The sequence below is a fragment of the Sorex araneus genome, chromosome 6 (assembly GCF_027595985.1).
Source record: "Sorex araneus isolate mSorAra2 chromosome 6, mSorAra2.pri, whole genome shotgun sequence".
Taxonomy (NCBI): domain Eukaryota; kingdom Metazoa; phylum Chordata; class Mammalia; order Eulipotyphla; family Soricidae; genus Sorex; species Sorex araneus.
In genome coordinates, this window is record NC_073307.1 from 132357353 (window position 1) to 132379203 (window position 21851).

The 21851-nt window shown below is 42.0% G+C and overlaps 1 protein-coding gene across 5 annotated transcripts in view; it reads right to left on the bottom strand.

The window, feature by feature from the left end:
• The window catches only part of MPPED2 (metallophosphoesterase domain containing 2), a 214773-nt gene that overhangs the window by 147707 nt on the left and 45215 nt on the right, over nucleotides 1–21851 (bottom strand). For 4 of the 5 annotated variants that reach the window (XM_055143072.1, XM_055143074.1, XM_055143073.1 and 1 more), the window contains exon 3: nucleotides 8545–8726. The exons of the other annotated variant lie outside the window; for it this stretch is intronic. In XM_055143072.1, coding sequence (XP_054999047.1) covers nucleotides 8545–8726 — 182 coding nt within the window. The remainder of the gene's footprint in view (nucleotides 1–8544; nucleotides 8727–21851) is intronic. 5 annotated transcript variants of the gene reach the window in all.

Here is a 21851-nt window from a genome sequence, read left to right on the forward strand (position 1 = left end):
ACCAGTTGAAAACATTCTATAAAGATTCATACTAAAATGGTCACAGCGGTTAAATCTGGCTGTGGGTAATTTTGTTTTCTTCTGTGTTATTCCTATTTTCTAAGTCATCAGGAATGAACATGTCTTACATGCATTTTTAAAATGAAATAAATAGCTCAGGCTGTGAAAGACTTTTCGAAAGACCAGCTCCAAAACTTGGGGCCAAGAGCAAGATCACTTTGCTGTTGGAACCATGTCCCTAAATATGACTATTCTGAAAAGGTCAAAATTGATTTGTATGTCTGCAATCTGGCATGTTTGTCACAGTCACACTGTTATAACCATGCCTAATACAATGCTCCTACAAATACAAATAAATTCTTTTCTCAAGATTTTCCTTGGAGCTTTTTCATTCTTCCCTCACGGCCAGGAGAATCTGAAGCTCAGAGCTATTGAATGACAACAGAGACTAAAGACAAGCCATAATTAAATGTTCATGGCATTTGGTGCTATGTTAAAAGGGAATTGGACTGACTAGATTGTTCTGTAGAAACTTTTGGCTGAAAGACAAGGCCACCCAGGAATCCTGTCTTTCTAATTATGACACAGAAGACAAAACAACAACAAACCCTATGTAAGTATTTCTGTAGTGATGCAGGCATCACTAGCAAAAGACAACTGGGTATTATCAGTACTTTGAGAAGAGAAGATAAAGAAAGGCAAGAAACAGGAAAGGAAGGACAAGATGTTGGACTTGTAGCACTGCCTGGTCTTAAAGTCTGGATCAAAATGCAGGCAGAACACCAAGACTGTACCTCTCTTCATTCTGTCCCTGAGTGGTTCACCGAGCACTTGTACCCATTTACGATGTTCCAGGTTCCAGAATCAGTACTCACAAATGGATGTATCAAGAATGCTGGCTTGTCATTATTGTCTAGTAGCGCAAAAGTAAGTGAACAATTTACACAACCATATGTGAAGGACTGCACAGATGTCTAACCGACAAGTTAAAGGAAGCAACTGATTCTGAAAAAGAATCAGTCGTAAAAGATGAATGGGACTGGGACTCAGGTGTAGAGCTCTGTAGCACTGTAGCACTGTCGTCCCATTGTTCATCGATTTGCTTGAGCGGGCACCAGTAACGTCTCCGTTGTGAGACTTGTTGTTACTGTTTTTGGCATATGGAATCCGCCATGGGTAGTTTGCCAGGCTCTGCCATGCAGGCTGGATACTCTCGGTAGCATGCCGGGCTCTCGGAGAGGGACGGAGGAATCGAACCCAGGTCAGCTGTGTGCAAGGCAAACGCCCTACCCACTGTGCTATCATGCCCCAAATATACATGCAGCCTTGCGTTTGATACCTGGTGTCTCTCCCACTTCACGCTCTCAACCAACTTCTTCTTCCCCTTGCCTTCCTCCTCTCCTCCCCTGCCCCCCCATCACCACCCAGAAAGATGAATTCTTCTGGGAGAGATGGCTCTTCCAAGTCATGGAGACAGGGTTTTGGCTAAGGGAAATAAGTGTGAAACGGAGGTGGACACTGGGGAAGGAATGGGTGCTCAAACACTGTACAACTGAAAAATCAATCATGAACAACTTCTTAATTTTGCATGTCAGAGTGATTCAATAAATTAAAAAAAAATTAATAAGTGCAAAAGAGCATGTGTATTTGGGAAATTGGGAAAGTGCAGAAGAGCATGTGTATTGGGAAATAGTTACTGTAAGTGGAATTTAGAAATATGTGCTGCAATGAAATGAGAAGATAAGCTACTGCCCATCTGTGCTGTGTCCATAGCTCTAGATGCAAAATTCATGAAGATTACAGAAATATTCAGAAGATGAGACAACAGCAGGGATGTTCTTGAATTAACAGTAAAGAATATCAGAATGGTCAGAATATCAGAGTGGTCAGAAGAACTCTGGGGGAAAACAAAAGGCCACACATGGCTGTGTATCTCATTAAATGCTTAGGAAGCAGGATCCTTATATCAGAGAACATGAAGGATACCTCATCCTCTTGAGGCCATCTGCATATGCTGGCAGTGACTTCAAATGGCCAGGAGCTGCTTCATGGTGGGGGAGTGGGAAGGGGGTCATTGAAGATTCAGAATGGAACAGAAAAGGCATCTCTGCATTTTGCATCCACCAGTTGACCATCCATTTTCCTCCCCCCATTTTATAAACTAGGTAACTATCCTATCCAGTTTTGCAGAGTTGTCTATGGAGGGCCTAAGACTGGGTCTCAAGAACATTATGGTGTTATGAACATGACTATTCAAAATTTATGCCAAAACTATAAACTTTTTAATGCTTACAAGACAGTAAATGTTTTAACTAACAAGAGATTTAAAGTTGAGAGCTAATTTGTATGCCATGTCTGCAGTTGGGATGCATTTTTGCCCAGATTAAAAGGATAACATTGGGGGTTGGAGCGATAGCACAGTGGGTAGGGCATTTGCCTTGCACGTGGCTGACCCGGGTTCAATTCCCAGCATCCCATATGGTTCCCTGAGCAACGCTAGGAGTTAATTCCTGAGCGCATGAGCCAGGAGTAACCCCTGTGCATCACTGGGTATGACCCAAAAAGCCAAAAAAAAAAAAAAAAGGATAACGTTGGGGCTGGAGCAATAGCACAGCTGGTAGGGAGTTTGCCTTGCACATGGCTGACCTGAGTTCAATTCCCGGCATCCCATATGGTCCCCTGAGCACCGCCAGGAGTGCTTCCTGAGTGTAGAGCCAGGAGTAACCCCTGTGCAATGCCAGGTGTGACCCAAAAAGCAAAAATAATAATAATAATAATAATATAATTTACTAAATAAATAAATAAATAAAAGGATAATGTTATACACGCTGAGTGGCTAGAATCCCAGTCCAGCTCACGAAAGCCTATTCCTCTGGCAACATATCTGAGCATTAATATCTTTGTGCTACCCTAGGATTTAACTATCCCATTACAAAGTATTTCTCAGGGAAAGCTTTATCTGTGACTCTTTTGCACAATCCCTGGCAATAAGTAGTCATATGTCTCTTGACTACTTCCCTTGAAGACAGCTCACAGCTAGGTGGAGAGAGAGGCAAGGTTGATTTCTAGGCAGCCAGCCTGCGAGAAGGTGTTAAACAGGGTTTCAATGGCTCCCTCTGAGTGACAGAGACATCTGGTCTTGTTCCTTAACTCATGGCAGAAAGTTCAGAGAAAAAGACCACAGGGGCAGAAAGAGCGGATAAGAGAAGATGTTCCTTAAGCAGGGATTCCAATGACCCAGTTGGGAATGGAAAATTAAGAAAATGCACTGGAGCAAAATAGACCCTACTTCAAATCCTGAGGCCTAGGGGTAGAGAGATAGTACAGCAGGTAGGGTGCTTACCTTGTGCACCACCAATCAGGGTTTAACCCTGGGCCCCACCTACGATTCCCTAAGCCTGTGAGGATTGATCCCTGAGTCCAGAGACAGGAGTAAGTCCTGAGCACAGAAGGTGTGACAAACAATGTAAAAGATCTCTAGTAAAGAAGGGGAAAAAAATCCTAAAGACACCTCATTGTCTTTGTGATCTTAGGTACACTAAATTCAAGTTTTTCTCATAGCTCCATTTCCTCTGAAGTAAAAAAAAAAATAGGGGCTAATAATATCTACCTCCCAAGTTAATCTGAGGAGCGTGTGCAATGAGACTTGTAACTAAAGGGTGAAAGAAAAGACTTTTCTATGTCAGGCTTTCCCAATGTGGGCAACACAGTCCCCTAGCAGCACTGGAACAATCCAGGGGTGACAGTCATCTTGGAGCACTTTCTGCTTGTTCACTAAAGAATGTAGATTTCTGTGAGGATGCCAAGCAACTTCTTTTTCTGAAAAGGGAGTAGCAGGTCCAATCAGTGTGAAAACCTCTGGCCTCAACACACTGTAGGCAACACGTTAGTCAATCCTACCCACCTAAGTTTCAGTCCAATGTGGTCATTTCTTATCTAAGTGACCCTGGGCAATTCACTTGATGTCTTCAGCCTCAATTTCCCCATGTATCTCTGTATCAGATGAAGAGATAAAATCTCCGACCTCCTCACTGTAACATTCTCTCTTACTGATGTGTTTGTTTAGAGGAGGGCTTATTTTCAGCCGCCAAACTTATTTCTTTCAGTCCCATTTTCACATTAAGTTTAATTAATAGTGTTATTTCCTTCTACTTTCTGTCTTTGTGATTCTATGCTGCTGGCTCAATGTCTCCCTCTACAATTGTCACTGAAAGATGTTTCTAGGACAAGGGTTATATTAAGAACAGTACAGCTTTTAAGAGAATGTATTCTTTTAATAATCATGAAGCATTATTCTGATGATTAGTGTTGCTGTTATTTCATTTCTACAATGAATGTTTTTGCTATTATTATTAATTCTTTTTCAAGAATGAGGCAACCAATGATTTGAAATTCCAGGAATTTACCGGAGTTTGATAATTCAAAACTGGGCCTTCCCAAAATCTAGTGATCGTTCAATGTTATTTTCTATCCTCTGTACCTAATGACTCTGTATATCCATGTGCTAAGCAAGCTTACATCATACATTACTTACCAGGTGTCACGTTAGACATACTGGCAGACAGAACACCAGGACCCTATCTTTGAACCAACTGGGAACTCATGATGAATACTCAAGCCCCTCTGTTGATGAGTCAGGGCAAGAATCAGGGTAAGCAAGGCTTAAATATATTTTCCATATATATACTACCTGGTCCAACAGTTAACCAACCAGCACATGAAGCAACCAGATATACAGTTTTAGTTCAAGCCTAAACTATGTGGCTTCCCCACTTCTATATACTCACAGAGTGTCACAGAATGGTAGAGGAAAGAGGCCAATACTGAAGGGTCAGACAATGCCACGCTTAACAGCCAAGCAAACTGAGATGGATTACTAATCCTTTCTAGATTCTGTCGTTAAGCTGCTCACTTTGGCAGTGCCCCTCAGGGCACTGTGTTACTTGTGTGCAATAATCACACAGTGCTGGCCTTGCAGTTGCAAACCATGTGATCTCCCACTTGAGTCACATCCCTAGCCCCTTTCTACATTTTCTTCTCTGCTAAATGATCTTGGGTAACTGAACCCAGGTGAATTTTAAGTTATTCACCTATAAGCATGAGCACCCCACAACAGATACTATAAACAGAGGAATGCCAGGCTGGTCATAGAAATATAAAGCAGAAAGGAACTTGGAGAATAGTGAGGTCAGTTCCCATCACTGGGAAGTCTAAACTAGAGTAGGAAGATGGAAATCAATTAGAGGGTCACTGGACTCTTATGTGGCTATCAAATCTGTGAGGACCTGTGAGAGGCAGATACCCTATTATGAACAAAATCCCTAGGCTGAGCTAACAACTGACCCTCACCCGCTAGGCCCCCTGTCAGCTGTTACTCTGAGTCCTTATTTCAGGTTCGAGTCCTGATTGAGCCAAGTAGTCCGGTGTAACCTCATACCAATTTTCTGCTCTGAGCACCAGGAGGTTGCCCTGGTAACAAAGCTATTCTGGATCTTGCCTTTAGGGACCCCAAAGTCTCTACCCTGATCCCTGGGCTCCCTTCAGCCTCCTATTATGTGTTCCCTGCTGCAATTTCATCCTCCTGTCTCAGAAGATGACAGGGGAAGTGGAAAGAGAAGGAACTTACCGTGCAACTAAATCAGAGCATTTTATTTTCCTTATCATTTTATTTCCTTGGTTACGGCACATTTTCATTTATAGAGCACATTCCCTTATCAAACCTCCGAGTGTTTACTTCTAATCTGCTAAATAATTTCTCTGACCTCCTCTTGTTTTTCCCTTTTAATAACTGTTGATGGTTCACTCACCATATTCCCCATTCAGTTATTAATGGCCCACAAAAACCTACTAGCAGCAATCATTTTCTGATTAATCTGCAGGACAATCCAGAAAGACAGGGAATATTAATCCTTGGTTCTTCAGAAGCAAACAAAGGGGGAAAGAGGTTGACTTGGTTGACCTAGGCCAGTGGCACAACAAGATTAGAACCAGGATTGGTCCTCTCTTGCATTTCCTTACACTTTTCCTACCATACATACTGCTTCCTTTCTTTATAAATCAACACTGTCAGTGCAAGTAAATCATTTCTATGTCAAGATACAGTTGTCAAAAAATGGTGTAAAACTGTAAAAATTTCATAAGAACAATGACGAAGGCCTTTGGCAATTTGGTAGTGAGGAATATACAGTAACTTTGTATATAAAATTCATAAATGTTAACACAACTATTAACTATGTCACCTAAACTAACAATCTTTTTAATTTTTTTGATAAGAAATAGTATCATCAAAATTCAACTTTAGATTTGCCAAAAAGTTCATAAATGAATGTTGCTAAAATGAAACAGTCATCCTTGTATGCACTTTGACAAAGGTAGAAATGAAGACTTGGATGATAGCTCTGACTCTAAAAAAGTCACAGAATTTCTCCATATCTGAGTCCTTTGCAAAAATGAGAGCATGGTGAATGTTTGCCTTTTTCACTATTTTTAACGAGATGCCTGAATATCTACTAAAACAATATGAGTGCTACAGTGTCCAAGGGAAAGAAGATCATAATTAAACTGGCATTCACTATTAATAAAATACCAACTATAACCTCTGAAGGAAAAAAAAATGCCAATATACAGCAAGAACCATAAAGTAATTCACATCCATTAACTTAGTAATTTAATCCATGCACAGTATTTTACCTTAAGAAATAAGTCAATGAAGGCAAAAAGTCATGTACAAATAAAAATGCATACTCTTGTGCTAGTTGTCATAGAAAAAAACTGGTATCAATGTATATAAGCATTATTTTGTTGAGAATTGTCGTATTTAAAAAAGCACAGACTAATACAATGCTGAATTGCTATTAAAAGTAGATTAAATGAAAATTATGAGAAATTGCCTAAAAATTTACCAATGCTATTAAATGAAAATGCCCCAAGGCAGACTAGACTGGTATGCACTGTGATGTCAAATTAATACAATATGGATAAAAGCAAAAAATTCAACACAGTTCTATTACTAGGCATCTTCCTTATTTCCATATTTCTTTTCAATTTGGGTGAGGAGATCGGTGGTAGGCTACACCTGGCAGTGCTCAGGAGTACCTCTGGAGGTGCTCTGGGGACTATAAGCAGTGTCAGAGATTGAACCAGGGTCATCAGAATGCAAGCCAAGGGCCTTAATCCCTGTACCCTCCACTATATCTCTTTAGCTCCTCTTGCTTATTTTTCAAATATATTAAGAGTTTTAATGAATGCCACATTTTCATTATGGAATGTATTTGTCATTTAATCAATTTCTTTTAAAAGTCGTCAAACTCTGCTTTGGTGTAATAAATGAATTTTAATGTTTCTGCCTCGATCTCCCAAGTAATTGTTGTTGGCTGACTTCTTCATGACATTATTTTTGTGGAGTGATTTCTGCTCTTTGCTATACAATTCTTCATTGTCTTTTAAATTCCCAACTCATGGAAATGAGGCTATAGTATAGGCACTAGGGTTTTTCGAGGCGTACACCTGATCCAGGTTCGCTCCCTCGCATCATATGGTCTCCTAAGCATCACAGGAAGTGGCCCTGAAGGCCTCCAATCACCCCACAGGTGTGGTCCTGGTGGCCCCTGGCACTGCAGGATTGAGCAGTATTACATCCTTGGGCCCTTATACTGAATTACTATCCTGGTTGGCTGAGCATCACCAGGAGTAGCTGCAGGGCCCTCCAACCTCACCCCAAGCCAAGCTTAGGAGACTCAACAATGCAGGGGGCAAAATTCCAAAACCATCAGAATGTCTGCATCTTTCCTTACCCAAAAAGATTCTTTGAAAGATCTGGCATCTATTCCAGCTCTGAATTCACTCCATGATGACTACCTTGTAATGCTGACATCCGGCAACTGCCTGACCCAGGAGTCAACCTTTTTCTATAATCCAGATTCTGCCTTGGATGCTTCTAAGTAAGTAACCATGAGGTTGCCTATATCTCTACTGCCATGTACAGAACAGTTTCATGGTCCAAGGTTCTGGAGCTCTTAGAGCAAGACAGCTTATCTTTTCAGGGGTGGCAGAACCCCCACTCTGGGTCACTGAGAAGAGCTATTTCCAAGTAGTATTGTGTGAGGGTTTCACAAAAGGACATCACCGTGCTACTTTACTTCTTAGAAATGTTCTCCTCCTGGTAGGTCAGTTGCACATCTTTGCTCATTGTATCTGGGAAAGATTGCAGAGCCAATGAATTAAAAATATGATTCTAAGTCTCATGTGTGCCAATGAATGGCCTCATTAAAGCAGAATGAGTTAGATGAGATCGGTTTCAAAGCTTTCCTTCCATCCCTGTGCCCCAGCGCAGCCGAGGCCAGGCACTGAAAGGATGCACAGTAAAATTAAATATCTAAAAATTCATCTTTAATTAACAGAATTGGATTAAAGCTAGACACCACCGCATATCATACGAGAAATGGCTGAGCTGGCTTCCAAGTGCTCTAATTCAATTAGGACGCAGTGAGTGACACTCGGACAGGAAAGGTTAATTGGGGGCACCAGAACGCAATCATTCCTTACCTAACCAGTCATTAAACTTCTTAACCTCTGAGGGCAGTCCCAGCTCGGTGAAATCGCCTGTGTGGAGAAGGATGTCCCCATAAGGCATCTGGATACCATCTGTTCTGGAGTGTGTGTCTGAGATGCAGACAAACCGCGTGTGGCCCGCTGGTTTTGGAGTGTCATATGGGATGGGGTCGACCCTAAAGTAGACATAACAGATCCCATAACAGTTAAACATATTAGAACCCCCATATTTGTCATCGCACAAACACATTGACTGTTATCCGTGAATACACCCAAACTGAGGCAATGGCAGAAGTTGTAACAAGACACTTCAGGTTGGAGAGGAGACCATATCTCCCAACCTCAATCCCACTAGGCAAATCCAAAAAGTCTTACTTACCTGAGAGGAAAATTAAAATTAAAAAAAAAAAACTTACAGGTACAGTCAGAAATAACCCAGGAAGCAGAGAAAGTGATTAATGGTGAAGTTTAGGGATATTGAGCCTCAACTGGGGAAACAAAATTACGCTATTTTCTCTCTCATCATGCTCCAATTGATCCCACTACTCATTAGGAAATGGATAACTAATTTATTCCTTCTTAAACATGCATAACTTAAGCAACGAACTAATTTACGAAGAATAGTCTGCACATGCTTTGCCAGTGGAGATGGAGAGAGAAATAGATAGCGCTTATATTTAATTTCCTTCTCACAACCATTCAACACCTGTATCTTCTATTTTTTGCTAAAAGATTTACAAGTCAATTTGTGGGGAAGGAAGGAAAGGCCAAACTTGGAGGGCTTTAAAAACAAAACAAAACACGAGATGTTAAAAGAACTTTGTCAAGCTCCTTTTTTACTATAATAAATTATCAGTAATACCAGTTATTCCTTGGGTAACTAGGGATGCACAAATGCCGTAGGCAAAGATTCTATCCAGTACAAACGGTAAGCCTTTTAATGGGTAGGTATAGATCTACATATGCATTAATATATGTATAGTTTTAGAGACCTAAGCACTGTGAAATTACAGAAGGGCATAAGAATCAAAAGGCAAAATGATCCACCCGAAGTAAAGAAAATGAAACAGAACATTCTCATTTAATTGAGTGTAACAAAGTGTGCTAAATAAACTTGGTAAAGAAATGCAAATCTGACTCTTCAAGCATACAGTTTTAATTATTTAAAGGGTTTGTAGCAGAATGCTTTAACTATATTAACTCTACACTGACAGCTTCCTTTAATTTCTCTGCATACACTGATTTCGGATTATGGGTAAGAAGCAGCAGTTAGAAATGCAAAGAGAAGGTCACAAGAGAAGCAAACATTCAATGCAGAGATAAAGAGTGTGAAACATTAAATAAAGGACAATATTTCATATCACAGTCCCACCCTTGTTAGTTAACATGCAGCCCTTCTGTTTTAGCCCACTAAAAAGCTCACCCAAGATTCCCTAAACATACTGCCTCTGTGGGCTTTGTTTCACCTTTTTTACATTATTTTTAAAAATGAAACAATCTGTTTTAACAATGGCAATTATAGAGATGGAAACAAAGACATCAGTATGCAAGTTGGATAGTCTTTCACACAATAGTTTCTCCTTTCATTTTACTTTTATCAGAGAAAGGGAGTAAGAAAACTGGGGAGCTAGGGCTGGAGTGATAGCACAGCGGGCAGGGCATTTGCCTTGCACGCGGCCAACCCAGGCTCGATTCCCAGCATCCTATATGGTCCCCTGAGCACTGCCAGGAGTAATTTCTGAGTGCAGAGCCAGGAATAACCCCTGTGCATCGACGGGTGTGACCCAAGAAGGCAAAAAAATGAGGAGCTGGAAGAAGAGAAGGAGGGAGAGAAATTCTCAAAAATGGTCAATGCATTGAGCCCTGTTGAAAACCCCCAAAAAAGTTTGACTTCTACCAAAAATTAAAAAAAAAAAAATTCAACATTTAAAATTAAAAACGCTGGTATAATGCAGATACATCACCAATCCACTAATATCACAGCAGTAACCTGGAAACCTTTCTTATTATATCCAATGCTTTTACACAAACACAAACACACACACACACACACATATACACACACACATACACACACACATGTTTGGTGTCTTAATGTCTATAACTGAGACAATGCTACATTCACTCTCCATTTTTCCAGTCTATTCAATATCTTCTGCCTTTTAAAAGTAGCTTCCCAAAGAAGAAATGACTATTTCCTGCTGCAATGATAGGTAATACTCTATTCCTACTCCTAAAGATAAGAGACTAACTGGAAAGGGAATGTACACATTTATATTTAACCAATATTTGTTAAAAAAAAAATTAAAAACCAGGGGCTGGAGCCATAGCCCAGCGGGTAGGGTGTTTGCCTTGCACACAGCCAACCCAGGTTCGCTTCCCAGCATCCCATAAGGTCCCCCAAGCACCGCCAGGAGTGATTCCTGAGTGCAGAGCCGGGAGTAACCCCTGAGCACTGCTGGGTGTGACCCAAAAAGCAAAAAAAAAAAAATTAAACCAACCACTGCATCTATAAAGACTGAAGCATCAACAATATTCTATGTATATATGATATCCAACACACACACATACACACACACACACACACACACACATCCATGCATAACATCCTAATGGTAATGTCAACATAGCCCCATTTCTTTCTTTTCATAACTCAGATAAGTTACAGGCACAACAACTACATCAAAATCCTCCATAAGTGTATGCAAACTCAGCAGCAAAGATGTCATAATCACCATCATTTTAAATTTACTAACCATAAAGTCTCGGATTCTATGAATTTTCTCAGTTTGGAAAAGCAAAGTCATCACACAATATATAATTTGCTTCTCATTACACCATATCTTTCTTAAACTATTAGAATATTCTTCCTTTATTATATGGCCTTCCACACCCACCTGCTTCCTCCAGACAAATATTTGTGGACAGCAAAATTAACAACAGATACTGGTGGTGGAGAATGGGCACTGGTGAAGGGATGGGTTATCGAACTTTGTATGGGGGAAACATGAGCACAAAGATGTATGGATCTGTAACTGTACCCTCACGATGACTCTCTAATTAAAAATAAACTAATAAAAAAAAAAAAGAAAAGGGAAATGTTAAAGTAGAAAAAAAAATTAACAACAGAATCAGGGCCAAATAATGGAGAAATAGAGAAAACAGTAAAAAAGGAGAAAGTGCATCTTCTCAAGACAGGGAAATAGCAGGCTGGGCACATGCTTTGCATGCTGAAGGCCCAAGTTCAAACCCTGGCATGGCATTTCACAGTCCACATTTCACAGTCCACAGTGTGCTGCCAGAAGTAGACCAGGACACTGCTGGATGTGGCCCCAAACAAAAACAAACAAAAAGAAAACACATTTGCTTGGCTTTGAGCTGAAATAAAACAAATGAATCCACAGTACACAGGATCGCTGTGCAGACAAAAGACTCACCCAGTAATGTCACCAATCTGATGTCTTACAAGGGTAGCAAGTTGCAGGTATCTGAGAGTCTGTGGAGGGGCCTCAAAGGGAGGTGGGTATCAAGAGGCAAGAGCAGAACTTATATATGATCATTCGTCTCCGAGCCAGTGATGCCTTTAGTCACCCACAGGCAAGAGGTTCAGAAGACAGGCTAGGCTGTGTGGCCTGTCTAAAGCTCACTTTGGATTCCATGAAGAATATCCCTGGGGGCTGGGGTGTCACAAAAAGAAGACACTTCCCAGCCAAAGACATTTCTGGGTTAAAAATAAGATGTCTGTAAGAGTAGGCAACTTGCAATGGATATAATTAAAGCTGAGACAACCCCAGGGAAACTGCCATTTCCAAATGTGGGATTTGGTAAATGCTTTGAAAAAAGGACAAACTTTGGTTTTTTGGTGTGTGTGTATGTGTTTTTTTTTTTGGGGGGGGGGTGTTGGGGGGCTGTAGAAACACATCTAAGGGCAACCCTGATTGCAGCCTGTGGATCTACCTGCTCTTCATAAATACGGGAAGACTCTCACGCTCCCTTTTCCCTCTTAGTTAACAATTTTACTGCTTACCATTTATACTGCTGACTTCTCAAATGACCTAACATTTCCCCTAAGGCATCATGTCAAATAGCCTAGCAAGTGAGTCTCTTACCAAAGCAATCTAACCCCCAGAGCCAGATTCAAATATCAGAGTGAGATTTGCACGTACATTTGAGTACACCCAGGGGAAAACAAGATGACATGGGAAGATGAGAAGAAAACACAGCATCGTAAAATCCCAGAGCTGGACAAAACCGTAGGGAGGGGTCTAGCTCAAGGCTTTATATGAAGCTTGAATCCCCTCTACCCCTTGCCGACCTCACTGACATAAATTTTCTTTCTAAGGTCTCCAGAAAGGGGGAGTTTCTGAGTCTTCACACCACCACTCCCCTATCTCCCAAACAGTGCAGCCCATTTAGATTTAGCTCGAACCTGCACCTCAGAGAAAGCAGAAAGCAGGGCAGTCTCCAAGCAGACTTGGCCAGAAGCCTGAAGCCTAGGCGGAGTTACTCAGTTCTGGTGCGTTATTTCATTCTTGAGAGTTTGAATTCTTTTTCTCCTGCAGGAAGGGAGAGAATCAGACTGGCTCTGAATGCCAGGCTGCCCTGACTCACAAACCGTGTGGCACCAGGCAAGGGGCTGCAACCAGTAAAGTGACTCTAAAATCAGTACCAACCTCCTAGAATAGCTAAGCAGACAACCTGGAATACTATGCTCAAAGCATTTGGAACACTGCAGGACACACGCAGGACACAATCCATGCTTGGTGCTGTTTCTCACCTAGTTAGTAGCATCACTGGAGCTGCAGTAGACTGGAGTGTCTCTGACTTCCATCTCCATCTCTATTAAAGGTGTATTGGAGCATGGGGGGATTACAACAGCAACCACACAGGGTCGTTAGGAGCACTGAAAACCACATACACAGCACCCAACATGATACAGGGGCGTGTAGGCCACCATTTATACAAATGTGTCATGTGTTACTTCCTTTCTTGTCCCAGTTCTGCACTCCAAAATAACAGGAGATTAAAAATTCACCCTCTGAGGCTGGAGAGATAGTACAGCAGTTAAGGTGTTTGCCTTGCATGTGGCCAACTTGGGGTGAATCTCCAGCACCCCATATGATCCCCTGAACCCACCAGGAGTGATCCTGGAGTAAAGCCAGGAGTAAGCCCTGGGCACTGGCAAGTGCACCCCCAAAACAACAACAAAAAACCTCTCTGCTCTATTTTCCAGTTCTTGAAATATTTGAGGCTGAGATGTGATAACCCCCTGAAATCTTCTCTTCTCTTTCTATTCTCAATCTCTTTAACTTGTCTTTAAGAGACAGATTTCAAATGTCTCCGAATGCCATCTTCCTCTCCTGATACAACAGGATGACTATCAAACCTCTGTTGCCTGGCGAGTTGGAATTCAGGGCCCCTGGGAATTCCTGGACCAACAGGCTGTTTGCCACTGCAGCCCAGTCATGGAGATATAACAGTGCTGGACACACTGGCTGGCATGACCTAGAGAAGGCTTGAGTCTTACTCTTTTCAAATGAAGACTTCAAGATTAATAGCAAGCTTCAAATCTCAGCCTGAAAGTTTAATGTTCAAATATTGATATATCTCATTGTACATTCAAATAAATAAATCATTCTCACTGCTTCAGTCTTGACAGTGGAGGGTTTTTTAAAGAAAAAAAAAACGTTGAAATATAAGATGATTAGTATTATTGTTTCCATTATGGAATCTTCTGGCCATAGCTGTTACTTTATTTTTCCAGTAACACACAGAGTTGCAAGTCTCAATGACAGATTTTCAAATAGCTGTTATCATGTGCTTTGTTATGACATGGATTTCTACTTTAGACCATGTATGCAGAAAAATCCTTGTCTACACAATTAGCCTCTAATTCAATGTGAGAATAGACAATTACCTTACGAATCATCTTAACAAGATTTCAATGTCATTTTAGCAAAATTTCCATGTATTTACCATGTCACTTAAAAATCCTATTGCTGTATTCCTGCATTTCACTTACTTTATCTCTAAAGTTATCCAATATAACATTAAAGATTTGATTTTTAACCCAGAACATTCAGAGGGCATGAAAACTAAACAAGTTTTAGAAGGTTCTATCACCTACCCTGGGATTTTCATAAGAGAGGCCAAACTCAACATCAAAACAAAGAATCAATACCAGGCCTATGGGATTTGAATCACAGACGTTTTAATTCTGGAATGGAATTTAATGATTATTATATCTACTGTTTCACTTCTTTAAATAACCTGCTGTGGCTTTTGCCTTTTTCAGTTATACTATGACTTAATTTTAAGTGTCTTACATCTTTGAAACAATGTTTTTATAGTGGGGGGGGGGGTGAGGAGGGAAGTGTAAATTGGGGAAAAACACAGGTAGCAATGTTTCGGGTTATTCCAGGCTCTAAGCTCAGGGATCATTCCTGGTAGGGCATGGGGACTATATATGGAGCCAGGGGTCAAACTAGGGTCAATCACATGCAGGCAAGCATTATAACTTCTATACTATCTTTCCAGCCCTTATTAGTTTTGCCTAAATAGTACCATCTATAAGGAGAAGAACTGGATATGTAGGTTTTATTTTTGCAACCACATATAAAACCAAATCACCATAACAATTTTGTATGGGCTCGGGAGATAGTTCAAAGCACTGAAGAACATGGCTCCAAAGTTCAATCCCCACCAAATACCCCTACCTCATGCACAATGCAGGCTGAAGCCCTGGTGGCCCCCTGCAATATAAGGTCCAAGTATTGAATTATCTGTCCACACAGGCAAGTATCATCAGGGGCCCCTATGTTGCATGAAGGACACCAAACATGAATGAAATGAAATGGAATTATGTGTAAGGTCTTTCTATTCTAAAAGAACTAGAACTTGGATTTCTTAAACCACCTACTCACTTATCTGTCCACCCCAAAATGTGCCTTCTCCGGAGAATAAAAATAATAGCAATCACAGAATGCTAGAAAATCAATCTTAGAACACTAGTAGCCATGAATCGCTCGACAGACTGCTTAAAATTATATTAGAAATCTCTACAAAAATATCAAAGTTTGAGTGCTTTATATATTGATTCTTTCTTTCTCATTTATGCTACCGAGTTGAATAATCTCTTTAAAAACTTCAAGAAACCAAGAAACTACATCTTAACCATTCAGTGACTGTCAGTTTGATTTTGTTTGTTTGTTTTTTAAGAATGCTGGGAAAAATAAGGAGGACTCATCATAGAACACATGCCAGACACACATAAGGTCTGGGGTTCAATTCCTGGCACAGCCAAAAAAAAAATAAAGGTATTCCTCCTATTCAGAGACAATGTCAGGTCAGCAAACGGACTGTGAATGCTTCCAAGTTCAGAAGGGACACTGTAGTGGACAAGTGAGAATCATTTTAAAAGGGCCCTGGCTGTGGAACCAGACTTCTCTGCTCTTGCCACCTCTGTCTTCAATTAGCTCTGTGACACTTCTTTCCTGGCCTCAAGTATGAAAAGGAGACTGGGACCAATGATCCTCAAGCTTCTGTGATTAGCTTCCTTGCTTCTATGTGCCTGTTATAACTTGTGAAAGATTTAAGAAAAAAAAAAAAAAACTACTCTTCTCCTAAGGATCTTCAAATGCATTTCCCCTCTTGCAGCTTTACTTTCTGCTTACCAGATAATGCAACCATCAAGAGAGCTCAGACCCCTCCAAATACAATTAGAATTAGCGAGTCTTTCCGTTCTTACAAAGAGGAGTGGTACTGGAATTTAGGACTGAAGATGGAGCCCCCAGTATACCAAGGGTAAAAGAGAACAAAGAAGCCAGAATCTCAGCTACCACAACAAAACAAAAGCTTAAAGACATATGACTTAATTCGTTGCTTCAAAAATGGGTCCCTTCTCCTATTTTCTAAAACTATGAGCTGGTGAAATGCTGTGAGCTTAGCCGTCACGCCCCAGAATAGGCGCTGAAACCCGGTAAGTAAGCATAACAGAACCAGATGTATAAATATATTCACATTTGTACCAAGGGCACTGCTTGCCTTTAACTGCTGAACTGCTGTATCAACACTGTTCTATCACCAACTAATTATAGCTAACAAAGCCCACTGCACCGACCCCATTGCCAAGTGTCTCCTCGCTTTTTCCCCTAGTACAAAAGTACAGTGCTGACATTCACTGAATATTAAGTGCTAACAATTTAATTATTTGAGCACTGCATGTGCTATGTATTCGCGGTCCTTTAAGGCATACTATTTCAGGTGTTTTCGTGGCAGGTGTGCCAGCCACAGCATGGACCACTGAAGCTACTCCGATGGCACGCTGTTGGATCATAAATAACCCACAGAAATGTGTTGTGCGGGGTTAAATTGTTTCCCACACTCCTAAGCCAAGAGCCAAGTCAATCAGCTTACAATTCTGCATACCGGCCTTGCAGTTGTGAAAAGGACTGACACTCTTCTCAATGTCAGTGAGGGCACAAAGTCGGTCTGGCAGTCAGTCAGCAACTGATTCTGAAGAACCTAACTGTCCGGCAAGTGCTACCAGGGTAGGTGCTGGGATGACAAAGAAGCAAGAGTGCAGTTCCTTCAAGATTTCTGCAGGTGACTGTCCATTTGTTATTCAACAACAACCTTCCTTTGCCTGGTTTCTGCTGGGTCTTTTGGTCTTTTCACAAGCTTCTACTGATCACCTTCTATGCACTCTGGATGGAGTATATCTTTGATGTTGGGTCCAGGACAGCTGAGGTACAATGTGAGAAACAGCATACATGTGTCTCAATCAAGGACAACTGATGTGGTTGGGGGCAGGGGTAGGTGAGGGGGAGGGGTTTAAAGAAAATGCCTGGCCCTGCTTGAGGACCAGGGCGGAAGGACAGGACCACAGCCACATGCACAGAGGTAATCATTTTGAACACCAGGACAAAGGATCTCAATAAGGCTCACAAAGAGCCATGAGAGCAGCCTGAAGCTGGCCCCGGCACTAGGATTTAAACCAACATGAATCTGGACAATGAGGAAGAGAATCAGGGCTGATCGGCCACAGGAGTTGCGGAAGTGCTGTGCATTGAGGCATGCAAAGGAGCACCACGGAGCCTGGTGGGGAGCCGAGGGGGAGCAGCAAGGCTGGGGCAGGCACTGAGTATAAAAGGCTGACAGCACTGGGGAAGAAGGGTGGGAGACAGACAGACAGACAGACAGAGACATAAATAGAGAGAGACAGAGAGAGACACAGAAAGAGACCAAGAGAGACAGAGAGAGACAGAGACAGAAGAAAAGTGCCTGCCGTAAAGGTGGGCTGATGGGGAGGGGGTGGTGATGGTGGGAAACTGGGGATCCTGGTGCTGATAAATGTACACTGGTGGAGGAATGGGTGTTGTAACACTGTATGACTGAAACCAAATTATAAACAGCTTTGTAAAGATCCCATAGTGATTCAATAATATACATATATTTTTTTAAAGAAGATAACCAGGTTGAGGCTGTAGGAAACCCCCTTCCCTGTCTGTCACTGAGAAGTGCCAGGGCCACGGAGAAAGCTGATGTGCAGGAGTGACTGGGACGGGTGGGGCTGAGTGGGGGACGGGATGTAAGGAGGCTGGCTCTCATTTAAAAGCAAAAATCTAGACAGGATGATAAAGCCAAGTTCAGCTGAACTGAAAACAGGAAGGAGAGGCAATGAAGGGAAAGGCAGTAAAAACCCGATTAGAAGAATATAAACAGAGCCCATCCACAGGATGACACTGTAACTGAGGATGAGAGAAGTGCTAGGAAATGAACTCATGGCCCACGCTAAAGACAACCCCTGTAACCTTATCTGCCCCCCCATTTTATCATTTATGATGTGGTGCTACAGACTCAAGTTTGGAGCTTTTCCCTTGGAGTTTTATGCCAAAGCCCTCCTGCTCACTTTAGCAGTATTTCAAGGTGGAGACTTTGTGTGGGTAACCAGGTCGGGATTGAGAAGCCCCCAGGAATGGAATCGGCAGCCTTTTGAGTATTGGGGCAGAAAGGACATTTTATCTGCCCTTCTGGATTCTTCTCAGGTGGAGAAGGAGGCAGATAGGCAGGTTAGTAGGAGAAAAGAATAAAGTTAATGACATATACACATGGAGACTCTACACTACACAGATGCTGGTGGCAAATGGGGCAAAATAAAAGGATTTTTCCAAAGCTCAGAGAAGAGAGAGGGGCCTGAAGCTTCAAGGAAGGAGAAGAGGAAAATACAAGTGACAGAGTGGGTGTGGGCCGGAGAAGTAGTACAGTGAGTAGGGCATTTGCCTTGCACATGGCAGTCCCAGGTTCGATCCCGGGCATCCCCGATGGGCCCCCGAGCACGGCCAGGAGTAATTCCTGAGTCCAGAGCCAGGAGTAACCCCTGAACATCGTCGAGTGTGACCCAAAAAGACAAAACAAAGAAATACTGGATGCTGGCTAATTACATGAGTATCCTTCCCTACACAGAAAGCTTTCCCTGGTAAAACACATATTTGCGGGGCTGGAGCAATAGCACAGCAGGTAGGGCGTTTGCCTTGCACGCGGCCAACCCGGGTTCTAATCCCAGCATCCCATATGGTCCCCTGAGCACCGCCAGGGGTAATTCCTGAGTGAAGAGCCAGGAGTAACCCCTGTGCATCGCCGGGTGTGACCCAAAAACCAAAAAAAAAAAAAAACCACATATTTGCATTTTAAATATAGCCATGCTGAGCAATGAGCCTGATTTTTCATTCATCTAGATACTTAGGAAGAGGCCTAAGGTCCTCTGCAATCTACAGGGCTTGGACCGACTAACTTCAACAATCTACATGCCTAAGTGATCTGTCTTAGCCAGACTTGCTCTGGACACTGAGAGGCCTGAAGAAGCTGCACCTGCTAGAGCCAAAATTGACTAAGGCATCTGGAATACTGACATTGGATTCCAAGGATCAAGAATAGTAACAATGATGAGGAGGCACAACTGGAAGAGTGTTCGCTTGGAAGCCCGGCAATACACTTTTGGTCAATTATTTCTCATTTATTCCTAAGGCGGGTAGTCCATCTTGCATCAGTTTCACAGAGGAAGGAACTGAGACTGAAAAATTAAGCGCTACGGCAAAGGGCTAGAAGGTGACTACTCCCAGCTTAGAACTCAACATCTGCTGTCTGCTATCCTCTAGACACACCACCTCTCCCTACACGATACAACACAGTAAGCCTGATCTCAACTACCGTGTTGTCCTAAAGTGGGGCACACAGATTTTAAATCAAGAACAAATTGGTGGTCACTTTAAAACTCTGGTCCACTGAAAAAATATCATCATACGGCTCAATTCTGTACAGCAAAATATAAGGATCATTGAAAACACAAACATTCACTTTTGAAATGTTGGAGACAGGAGAGAGGTGTCTAGCTGACTCAACACAATGTTTTTTGTGTATTAAAACTCTGTCAATCAGGGCTGGAGCGACAGCACAGCAGGTAGGGTGTTTGCCTTGCATGCGGTTGACCCAGGTTCGAGTCCCAGCATCCCATATGGTCCCTTGAGCACCACCAAGAGTAATTCCTGAGTGCAAAGCCAGGAGTAAGCCCTGTGCATCGCCGGGTGTGACCCAAAAAAAAACAAAACTGTCAAAAGAAAGCTAAACCCCCACTTCTTCTCTCTCTCTCTCTGTCTCTCTCTCTCTCTGTCTTCTCTGTCTCTCTCTCTGTCTCTCTCTCTCTCTGTCTCTCTCCCCCCCACCCCTTTGCACCCCTACCCCTCAACTCATCAAAGCCAAGTTTTCCAAGGCTTAATGTCTAACTACTAGTTGTTAATGGATTTATTGTTAAGTTAATTATGCTTATCAAAAGTGCAGGTAACTTCATATTTGCATAGCTAATGGGCCTTCTTCAAAGTATGTGGCCATTTCAGTTGGGTGAAAATGTTCTCTAATGTTTTTTTCAACTTTGAATTGATACTTTCAAAGCATCAGTCATGCCTAAGGCAAAAATTTTTAGCTACTTATGGAACAACATTGACTATATCTCAAGACAAATGTTTATTTGGCAGGCAACTAAATGTGATGCCAACATTAAAGCACCTTTCAAAATAAATCCAATGCAATAAATACATATTGTGTGTGGTGTGCTTGATTGTGGTGTGTGTGGAGAGATAGAGAGAGAGAGAGAGAGAGAGAGAGAGAGAGAGAGAGAGAGAGAGAGAGAGAGAGACTGTTTCATGACAATTTAAGAATCACTTTTTTCTCTTCATGTTTATCCCTTGCTAAAATAGCTGGTCCACCACTGAACCACAAAAATCATGTACCAGAGGAACCCAGAGGTTCCTTTCTTCCCCTCTGTGAGACCAAACATTTAGTACCCTCATGCAAGACTCTGGACTTTAATTTGCCCGTGATTTTCACAGAATTCCAAAGCACAGACCTGGTGTGTCACTTTTCCATGATCATACAATTAGAATGTCATCAAGTCAAGGGTCTGAAAACAATTTCAGTTGTTGATTTATTTGGTGGGGGTGGGGAGTGAAAGGGGGACACATCTGGCAGTATTCAGGGCTTACTCTCTATTCAGGAATCACTCCTGGTGGGGCTTGGGGTACCAACATGGGTACCAACATGTAGACAGTGTTGGGGATTGATCCCAGGTCAGCTGCATACAAGGTAAGTACCCTACCAGCAGTATTATCACTCTGTACCAACAAATGTTGATTTATTTGGAATAATAACAAAGCAAAACATCCTGATATGTAATAACTTCTTATTAACACTGGGCAATCTCTATTTACTATTGAGTGCCCATTTAATGACAACTGTCAGGTTTACCAATAGGACTAGAAATCACTCCTACTCCCCAAGGTTTTTAATTCTCTGCTTTATTTAGGGGTTGGGCCATAGGCAGGAGCCACTCCTAGCTCTGTGCTTAAAAGTGACCCCTGGTGGCACACCATAACCAGTGCCTCATATCAAGCCAGGGTGGCAGCCCAACAGTCATGTCCAAGGCAAGTGCCCTACCTACCACCTGAAGTATCCTTCTGGCCTCAGAATTCTCTATTTTATTCAGTCAGCCCAAACAAATCACAGCCCTCTAATGCTCAGTGGCAAAATACATCCCAATGCATGTTTTTATTAGCACTGTCATTGTCGTCCCCTTATTCATCAATTTGCTAGAGCAGGCACCAGTAACATCTCCATTGTGAGACTTGTTACTGTTTTGGGCATATCGAATATGCCACGGGTAGCTTGCCAGGCTCTGCCATGCGGGATGGATACTCTCGGTAGCTTGCCGGGCTCTCCAACAGGGACGGAGGAATCGAACCCAGGTCAGC